This window comes from Fusarium solani (genome assembly GCF_023522795.1).
Source record: "Fusarium solani strain SB1 chromosome Unknown bctg00000012, whole genome shotgun sequence".
Lineage (NCBI taxonomy): Eukaryota > Fungi > Ascomycota > Sordariomycetes > Hypocreales > Nectriaceae > Fusarium > Fusarium solani.
This window is the reverse complement of record NW_027072146.1, coordinates 2415950-2438624: the sequence shown is the minus strand read 5'-3', so window position 1 is coordinate 2438624 and position 22675 is coordinate 2415950. Positions and strand designations below refer to the sequence as shown.

Sequence of the window (22675 nt, the reverse complement as noted above, 5' to 3'; positions counted from 1 at the left end):
AACCAACAGTTCGACGCTAATCCCACGCATCACCCACGCGTTCCAACAAATGGGCCACCGGAGGCAGATGCGGGGACCTTCGGATGTGGTGAGTGCCCCGAGAGATTATCAAGGATCTGATAAAAGAAAGTTTTTTTCTCCTCAAGTGTGGGTAATAACGACTTCGGCTCTATACGCGAACTTAACTTGTCAGATGGGACTTCTAGTGCTGATCCTGCCCCTGTTTGGTACGGACGAGTTTTTTATTCACTTTGCTTGGCGCCCACATGGTTCGTTACCTCTTTGGACCAGGAGGGATGTAGCCCCGGTCAAAAGAATGCTAAATTGGAGCGTTCACGAGGTAAAATCTGTTGGTACAAGTCCAACCAAAGGAGACGCTGCCTGGTGGAATAACGGCCAAGATCGGGCTTGACACAGGAGAATATCGGACCATTGTCGCCGTTCCTGGGCGAGGTCGTAGTGCTTACCTCGTTTTAGGTAATTATGCACTCATTAGTAATAGCCGAGAGTCTTGATCGACTGACTGATCATGCACGTTATCGTGTAGGAACTTGATCCCGGTCCTTCATTGCTACCGAAGCGGATGTTGTTGCCTCTTGACAAGAGAAGTGTTGCCATCACCATCGATCCCATTCCTTTGTTACTAAAAGTCGAGCCCTTGGACTCTTGCTATTAAAAATGTGTGTGCTCTTTGGCTTGAGTGCCCTACGTAGATATTGATGTAGGAGTTTGGGGTCTATCTGGTATGAAGGTTCAACAACAGGATATTGAGGGGAATCGTCTATGCAATCAACCACCTCGTTTACACCTCTCGAACAGTAATCCTTGCGGCATCGCAGAGGACCCTGAACAAACTGTCTGGCCTGGAATAGAGCGTTGGGATGGTGTCAAACTCTGCCACCTTACCACTGTCCATCACCACTACCCTATCACACGTGGAAATGATGGTGTCCAGTCGATGAGCTACAGTCAGAACTGTGGCATCACTCATAACCTCATTCAGCATCACTTGAAGCTCCATGTCGGTCCTGCCGTCGATAGATGCCGTGGCTTCGTCAAGAATGACAATCTTGGACCGTCGGACGAGAGCGCGGGCAATCGAGATCAGCGACCGTTGGCCATGAGAGATGTTGGCACCATTCTCCTTGACCTCCGAGTCTAGAGTCAGACTCGGGCTGGCACTGACAAGCTCGGACCCATGGTTCTTCTCACAATCACTCCCCTGTTCCACGCTTGAACTAGAGTCTGGTTGGTCGAGCCCAACTCTCCTCAAGCATTGGCGCAGCCAGTCATCGTCGTACTGCTGGAATGGATCCAGGTTGTACCGGATTGTGCCAGCCAGGAGGATAGCGTCTTGGCTGATGACTGACAAGCTTGATCGGAGAAGATGCAGACCGACCGTGTGAATGTCCACTCCGTCGATAAGGATTCTGCCACTTGTTGGCTCCGTGATCCTCAGCAAAGCAGTAATTACTGTGTTGTGGTTAGTTATTGCTTGTAAAATGCGGCCTGGATGGAAAAATGATGGGGATATTGCTTACAAGTTGTCTTTCCTGCTCCAGTGCGGCCGACGATGCCAACCTTTTCACCCGGCTTTATATCCAACGTCACATCTCTCAGTGCAGGTTTCAACCCAGGACGATGACTGAGCGTCAGAGACTGGAATTGGACATGCCCATCACGCGGCCATTCACCATTCTTCAGGCCCTTGTCCACGTCCTTGACCTCATGGGCAGGCTCTTGCTGAATGTCAAACACATAGTGAAGCATCCTCTCGACCGAGTTCATGTTATTCTCAATCTCGGCGCTCTGTCGAATCATGTTGCCAAAGACGGCCTGAGCTGTGACAACGTATGACAGCACCACACCACCCGATGATGGAGGAATCGTGTCTCGAAGCCCCACAACAAGCAGGCCAGCGACGAGCACGAGTGTCGCGCCGCAGAGGTCCAGACGGAGATTGAGCCAGCGTTGACACGCCACCGAGAGCCAGTAGGCCGTATTCTCGGTGTCGATCTTGCGTGAATTATCCGCGACGAAGCGCGACACAGCGCCAAAGGCCTTGAGGGTGGGCAGGCCAGATAGCGACTCGCCGAAATGTTCGTAGATGCGGCTGCGGAGCAGATTGTTGAGACGACGCAACTCGCGCGATGAGGGTCGGAAGTACATGCCCGTCCAGGTGTAAGCGAGTAGCAGCGCAGCAGCGATGGCTATGAAGGGTGGTAGGATGATGGTCACGACAATGATAGTGCCAATGGCTTGTACCGAAGTTGAGATGAAGAGACGCAAGGTCTCACCCACGACGTTATCCACAGCATCAACGTCCTTGCTGAACCGATGCGTGATACGTCCCTGGGGCGTTGTGTCAAAAAAAGCCACGGGCGCGAGGAGTACGCTCGACATGGCCGCACGGTGAAGATTGTTGGAGCACCAGAAGCAGAAGAGAGCAAATGTAGCGTTCATGAAGAACAGACCCAGAGACTGTCCAATGCCAAACGCCGCATAGCCCCCCATGTATCCGTCTTCCGAGATGGACGTGTACTTGGTATCTTGCCACCAGCTCAGCCACAGCGGAGAGACGATGCTTGAGCCTTGATAGATGAAGATGGACGTGATGAAGAAGGGAACCGTGAGCCAGGCGTTGCCAAACTGCACGTAGCGGATGTAGGTCCTGCCGCTGACTGAACCGACGAGTCTCTCCTCGCTTTGCATGATCTCATTGCCTCGGCCCTTGGGCTTTTCTTTTGGCTTTTCCGTGAGGATGCCCTCCTCCTTGGCCTTGGCTTCTGAGTCCCCCGGCTGCTCGGAGTCACCGCCAGACTGAGTTGACTCAGAGTCTGAGTCAGGGGCTCCTGCAAAGCGAGAAAAGGGACCATCTCGACCAGAGAGAAGTTCATACGAGCCTTGTTCCACAATGCGACCTCCTTCCATGTAGACGATATGATCCGCCTGCCGAGCGAAAACCATGGAATGCGTCACCAGAACAATGGTGCCCTCATTGTTTCTCCGCGCTTGGTTGATCACCATGTCAAAGACCCGGGATCCAACATACGCATCCAGAGCTGAGAAGCAGTCGTCAAGAAAGAGAAGAGGACTCCTCCCGTAGATGGCTCTAGCAAGACTCACGCGCTGCTTTTGACCTCCTGATAAAGAGACGCCCATCTCACCAACGACCGTCATGTCACCGTCGGGCAGTCTCTCCAAATCCTGGTGCAAACAACACCGCCTGAGAACTTCGTTGTACCAAGCCAGATCTAGTGGTCTGCCAAAGACGATGTTCTCTCGCACAGTCTCGCTGAGCAGCCAGGCTGTCTGCGGAGCGTAGGAGAGCTGGGAAGATGGTGGTGAACTCTCGATGTTGAGCTGGCACGAACGAGACTGGAGAAGTTGCATGTCTCCTAGGAGCGCCCTGAGTACTGAGGACTTGCCTGATGCAACAGGGCCCACGATACAGACAAGCTGGTTCCTCTTGACCACAAGTGAGTCGAGGCGTAGCCTCTGGCTCTGGCTCTTGCTTTCAAGTCCGGAATCCTTGACTTCCTGTGTTTTCTCGGCGTCCTCTGCCAGGAGTTCCTCGTCATCGTGATATGCAAACGTGGCATCCTCGACTTGAATCACCACATCAGTCGATGATCCTTCACCATGACCTGAGCGCACTCCAAACTCATTCGTAGGGACCACATCAGACGCGAGCATAAAGCCAGCCAAGCGCTCAAGTGCCGCGCGAGCATCCGCTATAGCCGAAAGCGCAACAGGTAGAGCTTGCAGCGGCGTCCTCAGCAACAAGAAGAAGGCGAGTGCAGAGAAAACGACGCTTGGCTCCATGCCATCCTTGCTCGTCGCTCCATAGCACACGATGCTAACGACAGAGGCGAGTGTGGGAGCAGTGTATGAGACGGCGATGTTGAGAGCTCGGAGGAGCATTCTCTTGCGGATGTAGACGACCTCGTCAGACCTCAGTTTCCCGACCTTTGCGAGCAGGCTCTTCTCATAAGCGTTGGTTTTGACGAGGCGGATCGTTGATACAGCTTCGACAACGGCCTTGACCCGCGTGTCGGTAAAGGGCATGCTGCCTCGTCGCAGGCGTAGTAGCATCCCCATCATGTATGTCTGCAGCGGATAGAGCAGCGCCAGAAGGCCGAATCCAGGGAGTGCGCTATAACCCAGGGACCACACTGTCAAGGCAAAGCAGAGAAGGATCTGGAGGATGCTGGTCCACGCTGAGTGAAAGAAGCCGCAGCAAAAGTCCACGCGTGTGACGTCGGCGCTCATCAAGCTCATGAGCTTTCCCGTACCAAGGCCATGTTTCAGCTTGGCCTTTTCGGTGAGCTGCGTCGTGGCCCTGCGATAAATGGCATGCATGAGGGCACCTCGCAGCAGAATGCCCGTCGTGTAAGAGCGGTAGAAGCCATGAACGTTGGATGTGACGGAGAAGACGAGCAGAACAAACAGGCCAACTGCGTACCCAAAGCCTGAACGCAAAGCCGACTGTGATGGGTCTTTCAATGTGGCGATGAGAAATCTGATGAGAACTGGAGAGACCATTTGCGACAAGTCGCCGCACAACTTGTAGAAACCTCCTATCCAGAACCAACGGAAGCAGACGTCGTTGAGAGCCAGGGTCAAGACGGTGGCATCAGTTGTGCGCCTTGCCCAGAAAGGTCTCCATGTGATAAATCCAGAGGGAACTTTTTTGTTGCTGTTCCTCTCCAGCCTCTCAGACCAGCATTTTTCGAGTTTATCTGCATGGTCCTCGGCCAACCTGTTGCCGGGCATGTCATACAGGTCGTCGGTCTGAAGAGGTCTGGTGTAGCCCGTTCTTAAAAGAGGAGCCAGCCAATTGAATAACAATATTGACAACCAGTTTGCCGTCGACTCTGGCAACGCTGTCTTTTCTCTGATGCCGGCATCTTCTGTGCGTGAAGATGAATGTGAGTGCCGTTCCGTGAGTGGTGTGTCGATGGGCTTGGTTGACAGGAATGGCACCCTCCTGTACCATTTCCTCGGTGGGAAGCTTTTCCCATCGTTGGGCGCCATGTTGGATGCCGAGGATGGGTCGGACTTGTCGCTCAGCAGCAGCCTGCGTCGAGTCCCATAAGAGGGCACTCCCGTGAGATTGATCGATAACCCAAATCTCACTGATTTTTTCGATAAGGGGGCAATACTCTCGGATCTCTCCGATTGCGGAGACACGGCACATGAGGGTACATGATGCGCTAAGGAGTGATGAATCCTCCGTGTTGGATCAGCGTTGCAACCGAGGCTTGGCATTAGTAAAGGAATAAGTTGTCAGCATTATATAAAGTGAAGATCTGCGGATCACACTACAGGGTGTTTACCGGTTCGGGAAGGTGGTCAGCCGGTGAGAGAAATATCGCAAGCAGTGACATTCAGAGGAACCTGTCGTTTGTCCCACAAGTTCTTTCGTATTCATCAAGGCATGGGGGTACCCTCTGAGCCGCGGTGGATAATGCGACAGTGTCCAATAGCAACCTACAATAACGGGACGGGGACAGGGGCCCTTGTCGAGTGACGTCGACACTGCCGGCTTTGGGTAATTTATGCTTAATACGCCACCCTCCAGGGGCGCAGTCAAGTACCGAAAGCTTGACATTGTGACATGCGGAGTACATACGCACTGTGAGCACCTCGCTTGCACAATTGAGCAACTTGGTTTGGACGTCGACCACTCGCATCGGGGGAATAGCAAAGCCGTGTCATTGTGAATTGTAGAGTTGAATAAGTAGTCATGGTTTAGATACTTTAGATGGACTGGTTGCCCGTCCAAGAAATATTACTTTTCTATTACAAGAATCCGCTGTGCTATTATCCCTGTGCGCTGTAAGTATTTGTTTGATTTGTGAATAACCCAGCACCCATATCAACTACCAGGTTACCCGAGACCATGATACCGTCTACTAACAGTGCTTACACAGGTCATCAACTCTCGAAAATGGGCATGTACATCGACGACGCAAAGTCTCACGTCGAGACGCTTCTGGGCAAGCCCAACAAGATATCTTTCAAACTACCCGACAGCAAGACCGAAATATGGATCGAGACCACCAAGAATAACACTGGCGCCGACCATGTTGTCGGATCTGGAGACCGAGCCTTGGCTCGTTGGGCAACGGATGGCACACAGACCAGAATCTCGCCGGCCATGGTCAACGACGACAGAGCCGAGTTTGATCAAGTCTTCGCGCTCGAGCTACTCAGCTTTGATGAAGGCTTTTCTCGCTCGCCGTTTGCTTCTGAGGGCCAGCAACAGGACCTCGCGTTGGCATGGGCATCGGTGTATGCTTTGTGGCTGCACCCTGACCACAGAGAGGACGACCTGATCGCGATCTCAGTGGACAGTGAGCGAGTGGGTGAATACGTGCGATGCACCGGCTTGGGAGTGCTATCACCGTTCTCACCAAGCACAACACCAAAGGATGCCATCTACTGGATCTCTCGCGATGTATTCTGGCAGGGTGCAGGTGCACCAGACTCGCAGCACTGGCTCCGTTCCCGCCCTGAAGTGACAAGCTTCCCAGGCTTCAACGGCACCATGGGCGTCTTTGCCAACCAGATGGGCTTCACTCGCAAAGGCAATGTCTGCACCGTCCATCCAGTACGACCAGCAAAGCCCAAGCCTGGCACCGTCATCTACTCCCGCTTCATCGTTGAGCTCGGACAGTTGCTGCAGATCCGGCATATCGATGCCGAGAACCCTGTCCATTTTGAAACGTACAAGCGGTGGCAGAACTCGGACCGCGTTAATGCGTCATGGAAGGAGCGCGGACCGGACGAACATCATCGAAAGTATCTGGCCGAGCAGCTTGCCGATCCGCACACCATGTCGTGCGTGTTTGAGTGGGACGGCGAACTCGCTGGGTACACGGAGCTGGGGTGGGCCAAGGAAGACAACGCAGCCTGCTTCTTCAACTCCAACTGCAACATCACCGTCGGAGATCACGACCAGAACTCGCACATCATCGTGGGCGAGGAGAGGTTCCGTGGGGTAAGCGGTACCAGGCTGTGGCGACGTCGATCAAACACTGCTGCTTTCTTCGGGACCCGCGGACAAAGCAGGTCATTGCCGAGCCTCGTTTCGACCTGAGCCATGTTCACATCCAGAACAAGTATTTGCCGCAGGAGAAGAAGAAACGGTTCCATCTGCCGCACAAGACGGCGATTCTATTCGCTCTGCAGCGGGAGAGATTCTTCCAGGAGGGGCATTTTGTTTAGTTAGCTTGGTACAGTATGTGGATAGCCAGTAGTCACCGTATGGATCATCAATGTCAGGAACTTGAATATCGAATCGAAGGAGCCGAGCCAAGCCGAGTGATCGTCGAGTCGGAGTGAAATTGATCCGATAATATCTGAATCTGGAGTACTGCGTAAACTGCCCCATTCGGTAGGTAGGTCAACAAGGTTCACTAGTATCGGCCGAGTTAAAAAAGCCGCCAAGTTGATCCCCGTGTCGGTAGAGGAAAAGGGGTAGTGATATTCCTTCAATGTAACACTCCCGCCCCCATTGGAGCGCAACAGGGTTTTAAGCAAATTTTCATCTCCGAGTGATTATCAATCAGGCAAATCAGGATAATCTAATCAGATGATCACTTCAATTGCCTCATCTCACGAAACAACAAGGGATTCACCCCGCCCCCACGAACCATGACGAGCTTGATGGAAAGTACCGAGGGCGATGAGGTAATATGTATGGCGAGATACTTGGAGAATACTTGGAGGCAAGTACAGGATAGGTACCTCGATTGTTCCACTGTGTGACCGATCGCGGCACTTGCTCGGTAGTGTTTGAATATGTAGTCGAGCATAATACACCAAAAAGTAGAATTTTCTAATGATTAGGCACTCTCTAGATAGTTGCAAGATCAACAGCAACATGAACGACATGGCATCCAAGCCCCGGCCACCAGTCACGCGGCTCCGGCCACTGCATTCTCTCCAACAACTGGGTACCCTATACTCAGAAACATCTGGAGCTGAGCCTCAACTACTGCATTGGACAAGTTCCCTCAAGGGAAGTTCCGACGAGAAGACAGCCGTGAAAGCCTTTGTAGAGCTCGTCTCACGGATAGTGGTGCTTGACCACGATGAGGCATACTGCATCCAAGATTCTACACGTGGCGGTTTCATTTTGGCTCGCTTCAGCCATGATGGGGCCCAGGAATTTGATTTCATTGAATGCAGTGATGCTGGTGACATCCAAACCGACTTTTCGATTGGCAAGGGAAAGGTGCGTTGATGCAGCAAATGTTGGTAGTTCATGTTATTAACGCACCTGTTAGGCCTTGCAGCTGCACAGAGATGCAACAACCGGACAAGTAGGGTTGGCCGCTAAGGCCAACATCATACCTGCAGCAGCTCTCGATGCCCTAGGCAAGATGCTGGATGACCTCATCCTTGGCCTGCAAGGAGAATGGACACAGCCTTCTGTGCTCAACTTTCCATCAAAGTCCAGACCACTGCCTTTGTGCCCTGAGGAGTCAGAGGGGCCAGCTTTACTTCATCAATGGTTCGAGCAGCGTGCTACGGAGTATCCTCACAGGACGGCCCTGGACTTTCTCGTCAGCCTCGAAAGTGGCAAGAGAATCCAGTATACCTATCAACAGGTGGAAAATGCAGCAAACGCACTGGCGGCAGACCTTGCTGCGCAGTCACAACCATCTGCTAGTACAGTTGCCGTCCTGATGGGACCCTGTCCGGAGCTATACATCAGCTATTTAGCTGTTCTCAAGGCTGGTATGGCCTTCTGTCCTATTCCAGTGGATGCCCCTGAAGAGAGAAAGGCGGCTCTGCTGGAGGATCTGAAGCCAGCTGCAGTCCTCGTGGCCACATCAGCGCTGCCAGGATCCACTGCTATCACCACGATCAACGTAACCCCCTATCTCGAAGCATGCGACACCATTTCGGAAAGACAGCTGTCCTCACCTATCAAGGAGACTGACGCTGCCTATATCTTGTACACATCTGGAACCACGGGCATGCCAAAAGGTGTAGTTGTCAGCCACATCTCAGCAGCATGCACCATCTCCGCCCTGAGCGCTCACTACGGGTTTCCCCCACCGACATCACCAGAGCCCATCAGATGGTTCCAGGGTGCGGCTCCTACCTTTGACATTTCTCTCTTCGAGACCTTCTGGACACTCAGCTCAGGTTCAACACTCTGCTGCACCCCGCGAGAATCCACTCTGCAAGACATCGACAAGACTGTCACAACTCTCGAGGCAGACATCACCAATATCACTCCTTCTTTTGCCAACTTGTTGGACCCAGCATCCATCCAAGGTCTCATGGTTGGTGGAGAGACACTGAATGCACGTCTACTACAAGATTTTGCACGCTACAACCCAGCTGAGGACCATGGCCATAAACCCAGCGGCATCTACAACGGCTACGGACCAACAGAGACGGCCATCTATTGCATCGCCCAGGCCCATGTCCCGGCGGGTCAGCGGGGCTCCGTCATAGGAACGCCCCTAGCTACGTGCGGTACCCTTATCGTCGATGAGCAATCAGAAACTCTGAACCCTGTACCCATGGGTGCAATAGGAGAGCTTGTCATCACCGGCCCTCAGGTCAGCAGAGAGGGCTACCTTAACCGTCCTGACGAAACAAGCCGCGCTTTCGTCGACGATGCGAGATGGGGTAGAGCATACAGAACCGGTGATCGGGCTAGAATTGTCTGGGACTCCCACGGCGAGCCCACTGTTGAGTTCCTGGGCAGGATATCTGATGACCAAGTCAAACTCAGCGGAAGACGTGTCGAGTTGGGCGAGATCGACAGTGTCCTAGCCAGCAAAGTCGAGAACGTCCGGGAAGTTTTGTCCTGTATCTGGAAACAAGAGACTTCTGGAGCTGGCTCTGAGAGGGTTGTGAGCCTCGTCGTCTGCACCGACCTTGACTTCGAGCTTGTCCGCCAGCAATGTCTCGAAGCTGCACAAAGACACCTGCCTGACTACATGAGGCCCTTCAAGATCCTACGAGTTGAAACCCTTCCAAAGTCTACGTCTGGCAAGACCGACCGCAAATCTGCTTCGGCCTACGTGCGGGAGACTCTGAAACACGACTACGTATCGCAACAGCCAGAGCCTGCTCAAGAAGAACCCCTGACGGACCCCCAAGATGCCGAGTTGGAGAAAGAGCTCCTCGGCATCGTGTCTGGCATTCTTAGTGACAGCTCAGCCACTCTCACAGCTAACACCCCCCTCGCCGAGGCTGGCATGGACAGCCTCCGTGCAATGAGGCTGTTGCGAGACATCAGGAAGAGATGGCCCAGCTCCGGATCTACAGAACAGCTGCAGCCATCTTTAGCCTCGCTTCTCGACTCAGGAGCTAGTATTCGCTCCGTATTCTTCCCCTCGGTGCGAAATGGAGATGGCTTGGCTAAGATGCAGCGTCAACTTGCCGACTTTTCCTCCAGGCATATGCCCGAGGCCCTCGAAAAGCTCGATATCACCAGCGCGGCCGATGTTGAGATGGTACTTCCCGCAACATGCACGCAGAGCCAGCTGGCCGTGAGCATGGCAATGGACAAACGCAGCTACATCAGCCATTCTGTTCTGAAGCTCAAACCCGACGTCTCGTCCGAGGCCCTGAAGGGGGCTGTCGAGGCTGTGATGACGGAGCAGGCCATCTATCGATGTGCAATGCTTCCATGTGACGATCCGCTGTCACCGTTTACCCAGGTCATCCTATCACCCGAGGCATGGCGGCGATTGGACAGCAACTCGAACCGAATTGTACACAGAAGAGAAAGTGTTGGCGATGTCAAGACCTGGCTCGACTTGGCTGAAGAGAATATCTCCCTTGATTCTCAGAACCTGTACCACACACAAATCATTGAGCCCGAGTCTGGCACCGGCCTTTTGATCATCAGTGTTGCCCATTGTATCTGCGACGGCGCATCACTCGAGGCGCTCATGAGCGACATAGCCAGGCGGTATGCTGGTTTGGAACCTCTACCGAGACAAGGCATCTACGAGGCCGCGTTGGAGTGGATGACCAACACAAACCCCGAGACGGACAACTTGTGGCGAGAGTTAGTGAAAGACTGGGAAACTGAGAGCTTTGATGCCCTGAGCGGCAATGGATCCAAGGCATCAGAGCCTGGGCATGATATGGTCCAGTTCAAAAGCGACCTCTCGTGGCAAGCTTTGGAAGACAAGAGCAGGGCCTTGGGCGCATCTCCTCTGTCCATTCTACAGGCGTCTTGGTCCCTGCTCTTGCAACTCTTCTCTGAAGCAGATACCGGAGACATCGTCTTTGGAAGCGTCATATCAGGCTCTCATCTGCCCTCCCACGCACCCACCTTTTCTGTGGTGCCATGCCGCGTGGCCCTACCTGAGACGCAGACCATCAGCGGCCTTGTCACAAACCTTGTATCTTCCTCGAGGCTAGCGCAGAGCTATCGACACACATCCTTTGGCATCTTCAAGACGCTGCCGTATAGCACTGCCCTAGCCTTGCAAGCATATCCTCAATCTGATCATGAGGCAGTCCCTGCCCCTTGGACTGAGATCCAGAATCCGGCTATACGTTACGACTTCGCCATGTTTGCTGAGGTCTTGCCAGGGCAGCTCGACAAGATGACGTTCAAGCTGACATATCGCGGGGATGCCCTCTCAGCGCCCTCGGCGACATGCATCGTGAGGCAGTTTGCAGCACTCTCCGAGGCCATTCTTGACTCTTTCCCTGATGAAATGGCTCAAAAGCTACCAGCATGCCTGCCTAGGAGCTTGCTCTCTGCAGAAGGGACAGTTCCGGCTGCAAAGCCAGAAGGGGTCAAGGATCGAGCAGAGCTACTGCACTCCCAATTCGAGGACCAAGCCGGGTCAGCCCCTGACCGTTTGGCCTTGAGCTTCTACACGTCCCTAGACTCGCCTCCAGTGGAGATGAGCTATGCAGAGCTAGACGCTAGAGCCAATGGCTTAGCAAACATCTTGCGTGAGGAAGACATTGACATCATCCCAATCTGTCTCCAACGCAGCGTTGAACTCTACGTCGCAATCTTGGCCATCTTGAAGGCTGGCTCGGCCTGGTGCCCCATTGATGATACGTCCCCTGTGCAGAGGAGGACTTCGCTGATCGCTCGGACCCAGAGCAAGGTATTGCTCACAACCACTGAATCATTGCATTTGGTCCAGCCTTGCCTCGGCCACGAAAGTCTGGAAGGTGTGCGAATCATTCTTCTCGATCAGTACGCCCATCACAAGTCCTCAAAAAGACCTGATCCGCGTCGCAGCGTCATGTCTTCAGGCGCCCTCGGCGGTAAGGATTTGGCCTATCTTTTGTGGACATCAGGCACCACTGGCGAACCAAAGGGAGTCATGATTCAGCATTCCGCGGCGGCAGAAGCTATGCGCGACCTGCAAGTACAAGTTGAGCATGACGACAAGGCTGAGCAAGTACGCACACTGCAATTCTGCGCCTACAGCTTCGACGTCTTTGTGCAGGACCTCTTCTACACCTGGGGTCTGGCAGGCAGCGTCATCAGTGGCACAAGAGAACTGATGCTCGGCACGTTCGTGGAGTTTATCTGGAAATCCTGTCCCACTCATGCTCATCTCACCCCGTCCTTTGGTGCGAGCATCGACGTTGAAGAGATCAGGGGATCGACTCTACAATACGTCACCTTCATTGGCGAGAAGCTCACAGAAGACGTCGCCGAGGCATGGGCGGCTCCTGGTATCACCACTCGCGCGTACAACACCTACGGACCGGCTGAAAACGCTGTTGTTTCTACCCTGAGACGCTTCTACGGTAGGAGCAGGGACCAGGCCAAGGCTGCCAATGTTGGCTTCCCTCTCACAAAATGCACGGCCTATGTCGTCCGCGAGGTTGACCACCGCTGGGAGCTCGTCCCACGATACGGAGTCGGCGAGTTAGCTCTGGGCGGCGCGCAGGTCGCAAAGGGCTATCTAGCAAATGAAGCCAAAACGACGAAGGCCTTTATCCAGGGAGGACCCGGCATTGACGAGCGCATCTACCTCACAGGGGATATGGTGCGTCTCAACGACCACGGCTTCGAGTTTCTCGGAAGAAACGATGACTTGATCAAGATCACTGGCATCCGCATTGAGCTGAGCGAGATCAGCGCTGCCTGTGCGAGTGTGAAAGACGAGGAGGCGGCCGTTGAGCACGTCGAGACGCTGTATCTCCCTCGTCCAGGCGACAACAGCAACAACAAAGTCGTCGTCACGTTCGTCTCCGTCAAGAAAGCTGCGGTTGACACAGGCAGTATTAGAACACAGGTCTTCCAGAGGGCCAGAGATGTGCTGCCCACGTACATGGTCCCCGGGCACGTCGTGGTGCTCGAAACCACGATGCCGAGGACAGCGTCCAACAAGGTCGACCGCAAGGCTTTGCAAAAGATCTACGAGGAGTCGGACCCAAGTAGTTTGGTTGTAAAAGATGGCTCGGCAGAGTCTGACGGCCAGCAGACGAAGCGGCAATGGGCCGAGGCGCAACTCTCTGTTCTCGAGATCATCGCCGACCATTTCCAGGTGGCAGCTGAATCATTGGCTCCAGACGATAGCCTAGCCTCATTGGGTTTCAGCTCTCTTCAAGTTACCAAGCTGGCGTGGTCCGTGAGGCGGCAGCTGAATCGCATGATCGGAGTTCTAGATCTAATGCGGTGCCGATATCTCGGCGAATTGGTCGACATCGTTGTCGGCGTGCAACCAGATCAGCCGGGGCAGCCCAACGGTGTGGTGCCTCCGGAAACTCCCTCTTGGATAGCTTCTATCAAGGACACATTGACCAGCAAGCTCCGTGGTGTCATGCGGCCTCAAGACACGCTGTACATCCTACCGGCAACTCCAGTGCAGGAATCGCTCATCGTGGAGACCATGCTCGAGCCCAAGGCGTACTGGGCCCATCGTGTGTTTGACTTGAGCCACCTGGGCGAGATTGATGGCGATCGATTGAAGAAGGCGTGGACAGAGGCTGCCAAGAGGTTCGACATTCTTCGAACCATTTTCGTTCCTCTCACGCAACTAAACACAGAGGACAATGGCAATACCGTCACGTGGTCCTCTCAACTCGGAATCCAGTCCACGATCCTCCAGATTGTTCGTCGTGAGCCAACTGTGGGCTGGACCTGGCTATCCAGGGACAAAGAGCAGGATCTAGCCAGCTGGGCTGAGGAGCTGCAGACGGAACTCACGCCGACAAGAACAACTCAGCCCCCTTGGTCCGTCACATTTGCCGAGGGCGGTTGCAAGCTCATGCTAAGCATGCATCACGCTCTCTACGACGCTGTCGCGTCAGAGATCCTCCTTGACACAGTCGCGAAGCTCTACGCGGAGCAAGTTGAGAGCAGCTCTGACGGCGTCTTACAGCTCGAGCGGGGAATGGAGCTGGGTCTTCTGCCAACCGCTGCCCAGCGGAGCGAGGCTTCTTCCTTGTGGAACAGTCATCTAGCGGATCTCAGGAAGACCGTTGGTGCCTTGAACGCCCCATTCCCTGACCTGACACAATCCCGACAAATGCAGATACAGAGAATCCTCAGCTCAAGGAGGGCCATCCCTCATGCATTTACCTCTACCTCGTCCACCCTCCCGACACTGCTGCAATCTGCATTCGGGTGCGTTCTTGCTTCATACTTGAAGCTCAAGGCCGTTATGTTTGGTCAGGTCATGTCGCAGAGGATTCTTCACCCAGATCTCGCCCGCGTAATGGGCCCTGCCATGGCCACCATTCCCGTCGTTGTCCGAGGCAATGCCTCCTCGGCCGAGGAGCTCTGGAGCGAGATGACGGGCGATTCGTCCAAGCTCTTCCGGAGCGCGCATGCCCTGCATCCTGTGGACATCAAGAAGATGCTCAACGAGAGCAGCGGGAGTAGCAACGCCCCCTTCCCAGGCCTCTTTGTGTACCACCCGGCCACTGAGGACAATACCACTCAGAACATGTTCCGGGAGGAAGGGCAAGCCCTGTCGCTTAACGTGGAACATCCACTTGCCCTGAACATCTTCGAGGCCGACGGCGCTATCGAACTCACTGGCGACGGGCGTCGCATCTCGCAAGCACAGCTTGACGTTATGATGGATCAGATCATCGGCCAGGCCCAAGCTATGCTGGACTCACCACAGCTCCCTCTCGATGAACTCCAAAATATAATGGACCACAGTCTCATTTCCATTAGTGGTCAAGCTGCCTCTGACTATGTCAACGCAGCCAACCCAACTGAGAGACTCTCCCTGCATGCATCTGAGCATCCTGAATGGATCGCAGCCGAGGAGGTCATTTTCCAAGAGTCGGACGAGGATCAAGATGAGATCGTGACTAAGACCATCACCTACGCCCAGCTGGACATTCTCACCAACACCATCGTCTCCAAGCTCGCATCTCACGAGCCCCATCTCCAGCCCGACGACGTCGTTGCTCTGTACATGAGCAGAGACCTCAAGTCGCTTGCAGCAACCCTGGCTATCTTCAGGGCAGGCTATATCTATCTCCCTGTGGATGAAGAGCTGCCTCTGGAGCGGAAGAGGCTCCTCATCCGTGACGCCAACGCAAAGCTCATCATTACCACGGAGGAACTAGTCGGTGGCCTGGACTTGAACCTCGACAGCGACCCAGTGGCGTTGCTGATCCCAGACCTCGACGAGGTACTCTCTTGGCCCATTTCTCAGATAGAGCCGGAACAACCCGGCCACGGTGGCTACCTTCTCTACACATCAGGCTCCACAGGCCGTCCCAAGGGCGTTCGTGTTTCCAACAGAAGCCTTTGTCACTTCGTTGCCTCTTTCAGCGCCCGCTTGGTTGAGTCCTCACCCAGCACGGCCAACCTCGGGGGTGCCGGCAAATATCTCAACCTCACGTCCCGGGCCTTCGATCCCCACTTGACACAACTCTTTGTGCCCTGGCACCTGGGCTACCGCGTTGTCATTGGCAAGGACCGTACGGCCATGATCGGTAGCATGAAAGAGGTTATCAACGAGCTGGGAATTACGCACTTCGGTTCTGTGCCCTCTGTCTTGACTCAGCTGGGACTGCGACCTGAACAAGTGCCCTCGGTCAAGGTGGTGACGACTGGCGGAGAAAAGGCGTCGAGTGAACTTCTAGACCTGTGGTCGAGCCGCCAAGAGGGCCAGCAGCATGAGCCTGTTCTGTTCAATTTCTACGGGCCAACCGAAGTCACCATCGGCTGCTTGGGTCACGCCGTGCATCACGACTCCAACGCCCGTAATCTCGGACTTCCGCTACAGGGCCTTGAAGCCCTGCTCTTGTGTCCTGATACTGGGGACAGACAGGTCATTGCCAAGAGAGGACAGCCCGGAGAGCTCTGCATTGCTGGTCCGCAGGTAGCCATGGGTTATCTGGATAGACCTATCGAGAACGCGAAGAGCTTCCAGACCACCACGCTACTGGGTGGCGGTGAGAAGAGAATGTACAGAACAGGCGACATGATGAGGATGATGCACGATGGTACCCTCGAATTCTTGGGAAGAGCGGACCAACAGGCCAAGATCCGTGGTCAAAGGCTAGAACTCGATGAGGTCGTCTCTTTCCTGAAGCAAGCTGCTGTAGGCGAGGGCGATCTTGACTTTGCCGCTACCGTGGCTGGCAATGGTACCGACAGCTCACAGCAGCTGTTGGCGTTCGTGGCTCGGAAGGCGACAAGTCTCCTGAAGGGGGAGATTGACGCTGAAGTCGAGCCTCTGAGGAACCAAAGCCAAGCGATGACGGCACTTCTGGAGAGGATCCAGCAGAAGTGCGAAGCTGGGCTGCCGGCCTTCATGGTGCCCACCATGCACTGGGTCTCGAGGATCCCATACTTGGCCGCCTCGGGTAAGGTCGACACCAAGCAGCTGGCCAAGTTGGCAACCGACATCCTCAATTTCCAAGACGAGCCTGCATCTCCATACACTGATGATACTCTGACTGCTAAAGAGTCGGCAGTCGTGGCTGCCGTGGAGGAGGCTGTGGGCGTCAATGTCAAGGCTACAGCGACAAGCAACATCCACCGCCTGGGCATCGACAGTCTTTCGGCTGTCCATCTACTGTCCCTTCTGAGAATTCGAGGCTTTCCCAATCTCAAAATGGCAGAAATTCTCTCATCTTCGTGCACAGTGGGATCCCTAGCTCGACTGGCCGACCAAGACTCGAGCAGTACATGGCCAACGACAGACACACCGCAAGAGGTCAATACGGCTAAGAGAGTGGATCTTGGGCCAGTTCCTGTCGGTCTCAGTACTGAAGAGATCGAAGCTGTCTTGCCCTGCTTGCCTCTGCAATCCGCACTTGTCGCCCGGTCTCTGGTCTGGCTGAGCGCTAACAACGTGGGTGACAAAGACAAAGACGTCCCGTACGTGGCACAGTTCTACTACCGTCTCTGCCACAGCACCGATGTCGCTAGATGGAAGGAAGCAGCCGAGAGAGTCGTTGCATCTGAGGCCATGCTGAGAACATGTTTCGTTCAGCGTGAAGATGAGGGTCGGATCCTGCAAGTTGTCCTCAAATCGCCTCCCTCACCTTTCGACGGCGGAGAAGATCTAGCCGATATCGTGGCCCAGATGAATGTACGACCACCAATCAGGCTGCAAATTGGAGACACAGATGAGTCCGGCGAAACGGTCATCTCACTGAAGATCCACCACGCCTTGTTCGATGGCGTGGCTATCGATGTGCTTCGGAAGAGGCTGGAGCAGAGCTACAGCGGACAGGACACCATCGACAGTACAAGTCTCAGTGCATTGACGAGCCTCTCTAATCATTGCAACCTCTCAGGTGCACAGATGAAAAATACAAGACACTCGTGGCAGGCAAGGCTACACGGTCTGCGACCGTGCCGTGTTGGGGCCGAGAACAACAACAGCGGCGCCATGGCTCGTTCGACTCTACCACTTGGTTACACAATTTCTCAGCTCAAGACCAAGCTACAGTCTCAAGCGGCTGACATGCCGGTATCAGTCTCTTCCGTCTTCCAGTTAGCAACTGCCCTCTGTTTAGCTCAGGTTACTCGACAAACATCGATCATCTACGGTTTCGTCTTGTCACTGCGGCCTCTCCTTGATCATGTCGCCCCAGGTGTGGAAAGTTTCGTCGGTCCGTGCCTCAACACATTGATCCAGACTCTCAGTCTCCAAGGGAACGAGACACTACCCGCGATCGCCAGGAGAGTCCACGAAGCACACATTGACGCCTGCCAGGACGGGATGCCGCTTGTCGGCGTGGAAATGGTACAGCGCTGGTCTGGATCCGAGGATAAGCTGTTCGACAGCTTGCTCAGCATCAACGTTGTCCCTGAGCAGGAGGCGAAGCTTGAACCAGGGCAAATGAGTCTTGTGCGTACCCAGAGCAAGAGTGATCTGGCCTTGGCTATTGATATCGACCTGCATGTCGACGGCAAGATCACCTTGACGCTTTCTTCGGGAGGTGCTTTGACAACGCCGCAGCTGGATGACATTGGCCAGTTGTTCGAGAAGATTGTGGGCAGCTCAACCGACGAGAACGCGAGAGTCGAGGACTTTGTCTCGGTGCAACATGACGCAAACACGTCTACTCACATTGCCCAACACTCCCCTGCTGCAGCAGTGTCAGAGCCAGTTTCGACAGACAAAGGCTATCAAGAGTCCTTGGCCTGCGTGAAGGGAATTGTCAGCCGTCTCCTGCATCTGAACACGGCAGACATACCGGACAAGACCTCGCTGTATCAGATCGGACTGGACTCCATCACCATTCTTCCATTCGTCAAGCTCATCAACAGGAAAGAGAAGATCAAGCTCTCTCCTGATGCTGTCATCAAGGCCCGAACCATCCAAGGTACTGCAAGACTTGTTCAAGAAGCAATGGCTGAGGCCATCCGCCCTGATGAGAAACAAGATACACAAGGCGGACTCAACAACGTCAACGAGCAAGACATGTACGACAAGACTCTACAACGACTGGCCAAGGAGCTCATGTTCGTAGCAACGCCCCTTCAGGAGGGTATGCTCAGTGCATCTTTAGCCATCGAGGACAACGCTTACACCTATATCCACACCATCCAACTCTCCGAACGCGTTCTCGCAGCAGACACTCCCAGCCTAGACAACTTCTTTGCTGCTTTTGGCGATACAGTGCAAGCCTGCGAGATCCTGAGGACGCGCTTCGTATTCACAGAAGATGATGAAGCGCCTTGGGTCGGTATTGTGTCTCCTACTGAACAGAGCGATCTTGTCAGTTGTCAGGTAGTCAAAACTGGCAGGGTGCAGCTAAGGATTCATCACGCCCTGTACGACGCAACATCGATCCAGGTCTTGTGGCGTATCCTGGGCGAAAACTACCACAAGCGACTCCAAGGCCATGATCAAGAAGCTACACTGCATCTGTTCAGGCCATTTGCGAAGGCAGTCGCCACTGCGCAGAAAGCCTCGGTCTCCTTCTGGACCAACCTTGTTCAAGACTACAAATACACGCCACTTGATTTCCCCGAAGACTCACTTCAGGCGTCATCCGCCTTCCATTTTACGCTGGGTGAGCAGGAGTTGTCGCTTCTACAGACAAGATGCAGGGAACTCAGCGTCACGGTCAAGGCGGCGCTTCAGCTAGCTTGGGCCAAGGTACTATGCGAGTCCCTGTATCGACAAGGAGATGTTGTCTATGGAGAGGTCATCACGACTGGCGGCGGTTTCGCTGGCGATGTTATGCTTGGCCCCACCATCAACACGGTACCCATGAGGGTCAATCTGGCGGATCAGGGGACCGCCGTCGGTGTTGCAGAGGCATTGGCTCGGGTACAAAGACTGAACGACGAGGTGAAGGGTGACAAATCTATGGCCTCTCTCAGAAAGATCCAGACACTGTGGAGGTCTTCAAGCCGAGATGCCCCTACGAGCCTGTTCCAGAGTCTGTTTGTGTTTGATGGTGTTGTGGGATCTGCAGAGACCGACGGCAACGAACCGTTGTTCAAGCCTGCTCAAACCCAGGCAGAAGACAATGGACCTGCTTATGACGAATACCCTCTCATTGCCAGCTTCCAGATCAAGAACAGCGCCCTTCGTGGTAAACTGAGGGCCAAGATGGCACCAAAGGAAGCGAGAGCTTTGGGGAGTCGCCTAGAGGCTGCGGTAAGATTCATCATCGCGGGTGAGCCAGAGGTTCCGATGCTTGATATGAGTCTCATGAAGGCGGACGCAAAGAAAGAGCCCGCCCCTAACGGAAGCGCTCCGAGCGACAAAGTTGATCTGAACGGTCTAGCTCCAACTGTCGATGCTGTTCTGGAGTTGGTCAAGAAGGTGCTCGATACAAGATGTCAAGGCAAGCACGTCGACTATGATACCAATCTGGTCAATGTCGGACTTGACTCGATCTTGGCCATTCGCCTGTCAAAGCTCCTAAGGAAGAAGATGGGAATCACCATGAGCGTCTTTGACATCATCAAAGGCGCGAGCGTCCGTGACATGGCCAAGGAAATGACACCGGCACCCAAGGCCGTGGCACAGAAACCGAAACCGCAGTTGTTGGCCCAGGAGGAAGAACAAAAGGAATTGGTGGCAAAGCATCTCGGGCTTACAAAGGAGAACGTCAAGTCCGTCCTGCCAACCCTCGCAGGACAGCGTGCGCACTTGGAGCAGTGGCTACACAGTGGCAAGAGATTCTTTGAGGCTCCTTGGGTGTACCGAGTCGATCACTCCATCAATGCACAGAGAGTTGCGAGCTCCTGGGCTGAGCTTTGCCGGGTCCACGAGGCTCTCCGGACAACTTTCGTTTGGACAGGCAAGGCCTTGGTACAAGTTACGCTGAGTGGGAAAGAGGGTCGGGGCTTTACAACACTCAAGGACATGTCAAAGCCCATCCGAGCTTTGATCGAAGAGCACGTCGGCGAGGAAAATGGCAAGCCGTCCGACTTCAGGCAGCCTCCTGCTCGCCTCTCGTTCCTGGAGGCTTCAGACGGGAAGGCAGTTGTGCTTCGACTGCATCACGCGCTGTACGACGCATGGAGTATTAAGATGATTGAGAAGGACCTGAATGATCTCTTGAATGTTGGCAAGGTGCTGGAGACTCGCGTGTCTCTCGGAGACGCGGTTGGTCAAATCGGAGACATCAGACAACCCGATGCAGAACACACGTACTGGAGGAATCATCTCTTGCGCGCCCAAGACACCGTCCTTAACAGCGATACATCAACATCGGAACAGAAGTCGCCTCTTGGTCGGAACTTCAAAACCATCTATCCCGATGTCATCCCCAGGAACGTCATCAAGCACAATGCACGCACATCAGCCGCCATCCTCCTCGCCTACGCAAAGGCACTAGGTCATGTCACGAAATGCTCCCGCCCTACGTTCGGTTTGAATCATGCTTCGCGGTCCCTTTCCTCTGCAGACGGGACGCAGACTCTTGACTTGACGGCCGCGAGCGTGCCGACTCTGACTGTTACACCGTGTTGCGTGGACCTGGAGCCTGAACATGCGCTGGACTCTGCGCAGGATCATTTAGCACAGCTCACCAAGTTTGCGCAGGTAGATGGTGTGCAGAGCTTTGGTCCCAAGTTCAACTCGTACCTCAACATCATCTACGCAGGGGAAAACGCCAAAAATGAGCGAGAAAGCAAGGTGCTTAGCAGGTTCAGGCTCAGCGAGCCTCTCGCTTCAGATTACTTCACTGTCACTGAGCCGTCGTCCACTATATCTACCATCGAAGGGCTTGAGACATCCCCCTTGTGCCCGCACCAGTTCTTCTTCACTGTCATTGCTGGTCGAGATCAAGATGTCAGAGTGTCAGTAAGTGGTAGTGATGTGGGAGACAGAGTCATGGTTGCCAAGATGTTATCGCATTTCGGATCTGAGTTGGTCAAGATCATCGAGAACGGAGATAAAGACCAGACAGGGGAATAAAACGGTAGAGAAGAGGGTGGAGAAGGCAAGGGAAGCGAGTGGTCTGACACCACTAACAAGCTGACAAGGGGATGTCACCTCTGATCCTTGCCAAGAAAAGTCGTTGCATTCCGCGACGGGGCGAAGGCCTGCCCCCCCTTTGCTCTCTGCTGCAGAAAGGCTAGGCATGGGTCGCCTCAGTGTTGGACCGCATCGCTCGCTTATGCACCAGGCCGGGGGTTGTGGTGATGTAGGGTAGGTAGCACGAAACGCAGTGAAAGAACTGCTAGGATGCGAGGGTTTGTCGCAAGTCTTACTGCTTATTAGAGGTTATGGTAGTTATCATTATTCTTTTCTACAGAATTTCTCATAGATTTGAGAAGGGTATTGTTTTATTTGTTGGTATCGACGTCTAATATCCTTACTTGGCTCCAAAACTATTCCTTTCCCACCACCCAAGCAAAATATCGGACCCACGCCCAATTATCCACCAAAGGACTGAAAGAGACTTTACATGAATGCCCCATACATAGGTACCAACACAAAAAGACATAGGCTTTCAGAGTAGCGGGCACTCAAGAGGCCGTCCTACTCCGACTTGGAGGATCCGGCGTTGGCTTGACAGCTTGAAGTCTTGGAGCTGCCAACGACGCCTTGCACAGGCGCTCCACCAACATCACATGTCTCTGCAAGGAACCTCTCCATAGGAAGCATGTTGGTATAAGCTGCCACTATCTTGACGGTAACAGATTGCGGCATATCAAGGCCAAGCAAGTGGAGGCCCCTTACTACCTCCGGAGATATGTTGGGTCGTTGTGGCTCGATGAGGCGGCTTGTTGGAGGCATGCTGATGGAGGAACAGC

The 22675-nt window shown here is 54.1% G+C and overlaps 3 protein-coding genes across 3 annotated transcripts; 2 read left to right on the top strand and 1 right to left on the bottom strand.

Moving 5' to 3' along the window:
- Window positions 1-802: 802 nt before the first annotated feature.
- Window positions 803-5200, bottom strand: MRS44_016831 (uncharacterized protein; the record flags this gene model as incomplete). The annotated part of the gene is made up of 3 exons (XM_065618199.1): window positions 803-1473; window positions 1542-4794; window positions 4850-5200. The coding sequence occupies 3 exons, from the start codon at window positions 5198-5200 to the stop codon at window positions 803-805; spliced, it is 4275 nt and encodes a 1424-aa protein (XP_065474271.1).
- A 753-nt stretch (window positions 5201-5953) lies between these two features.
- Window positions 5954-7105, top strand: MRS44_016830 (uncharacterized protein; the record flags this gene model as incomplete). Its single annotated transcript, XM_046270112.2, has 1 exon — window positions 5954-7105. One exon carries the CDS (start codon window positions 5954-5956, stop codon window positions 7103-7105), a length of 1152 nt encoding a protein of 383 aa, XP_046130565.2.
- A 786-nt stretch (window positions 7106-7891) lies between these two features.
- MRS44_016829 (uncharacterized protein) lies at window positions 7892-21833 on the top strand (the record flags this gene model as incomplete). Its single annotated transcript, XM_046271082.2, has 2 exons — window positions 7892-8245; window positions 8298-21833. The coding sequence occupies 2 exons, from the start codon at window positions 7892-7894 to the stop codon at window positions 21831-21833; spliced, it is 13890 nt and encodes a 4629-aa protein (XP_046130566.2).
- Between the last annotated feature and the right edge of the window lie 842 nt (window positions 21834-22675).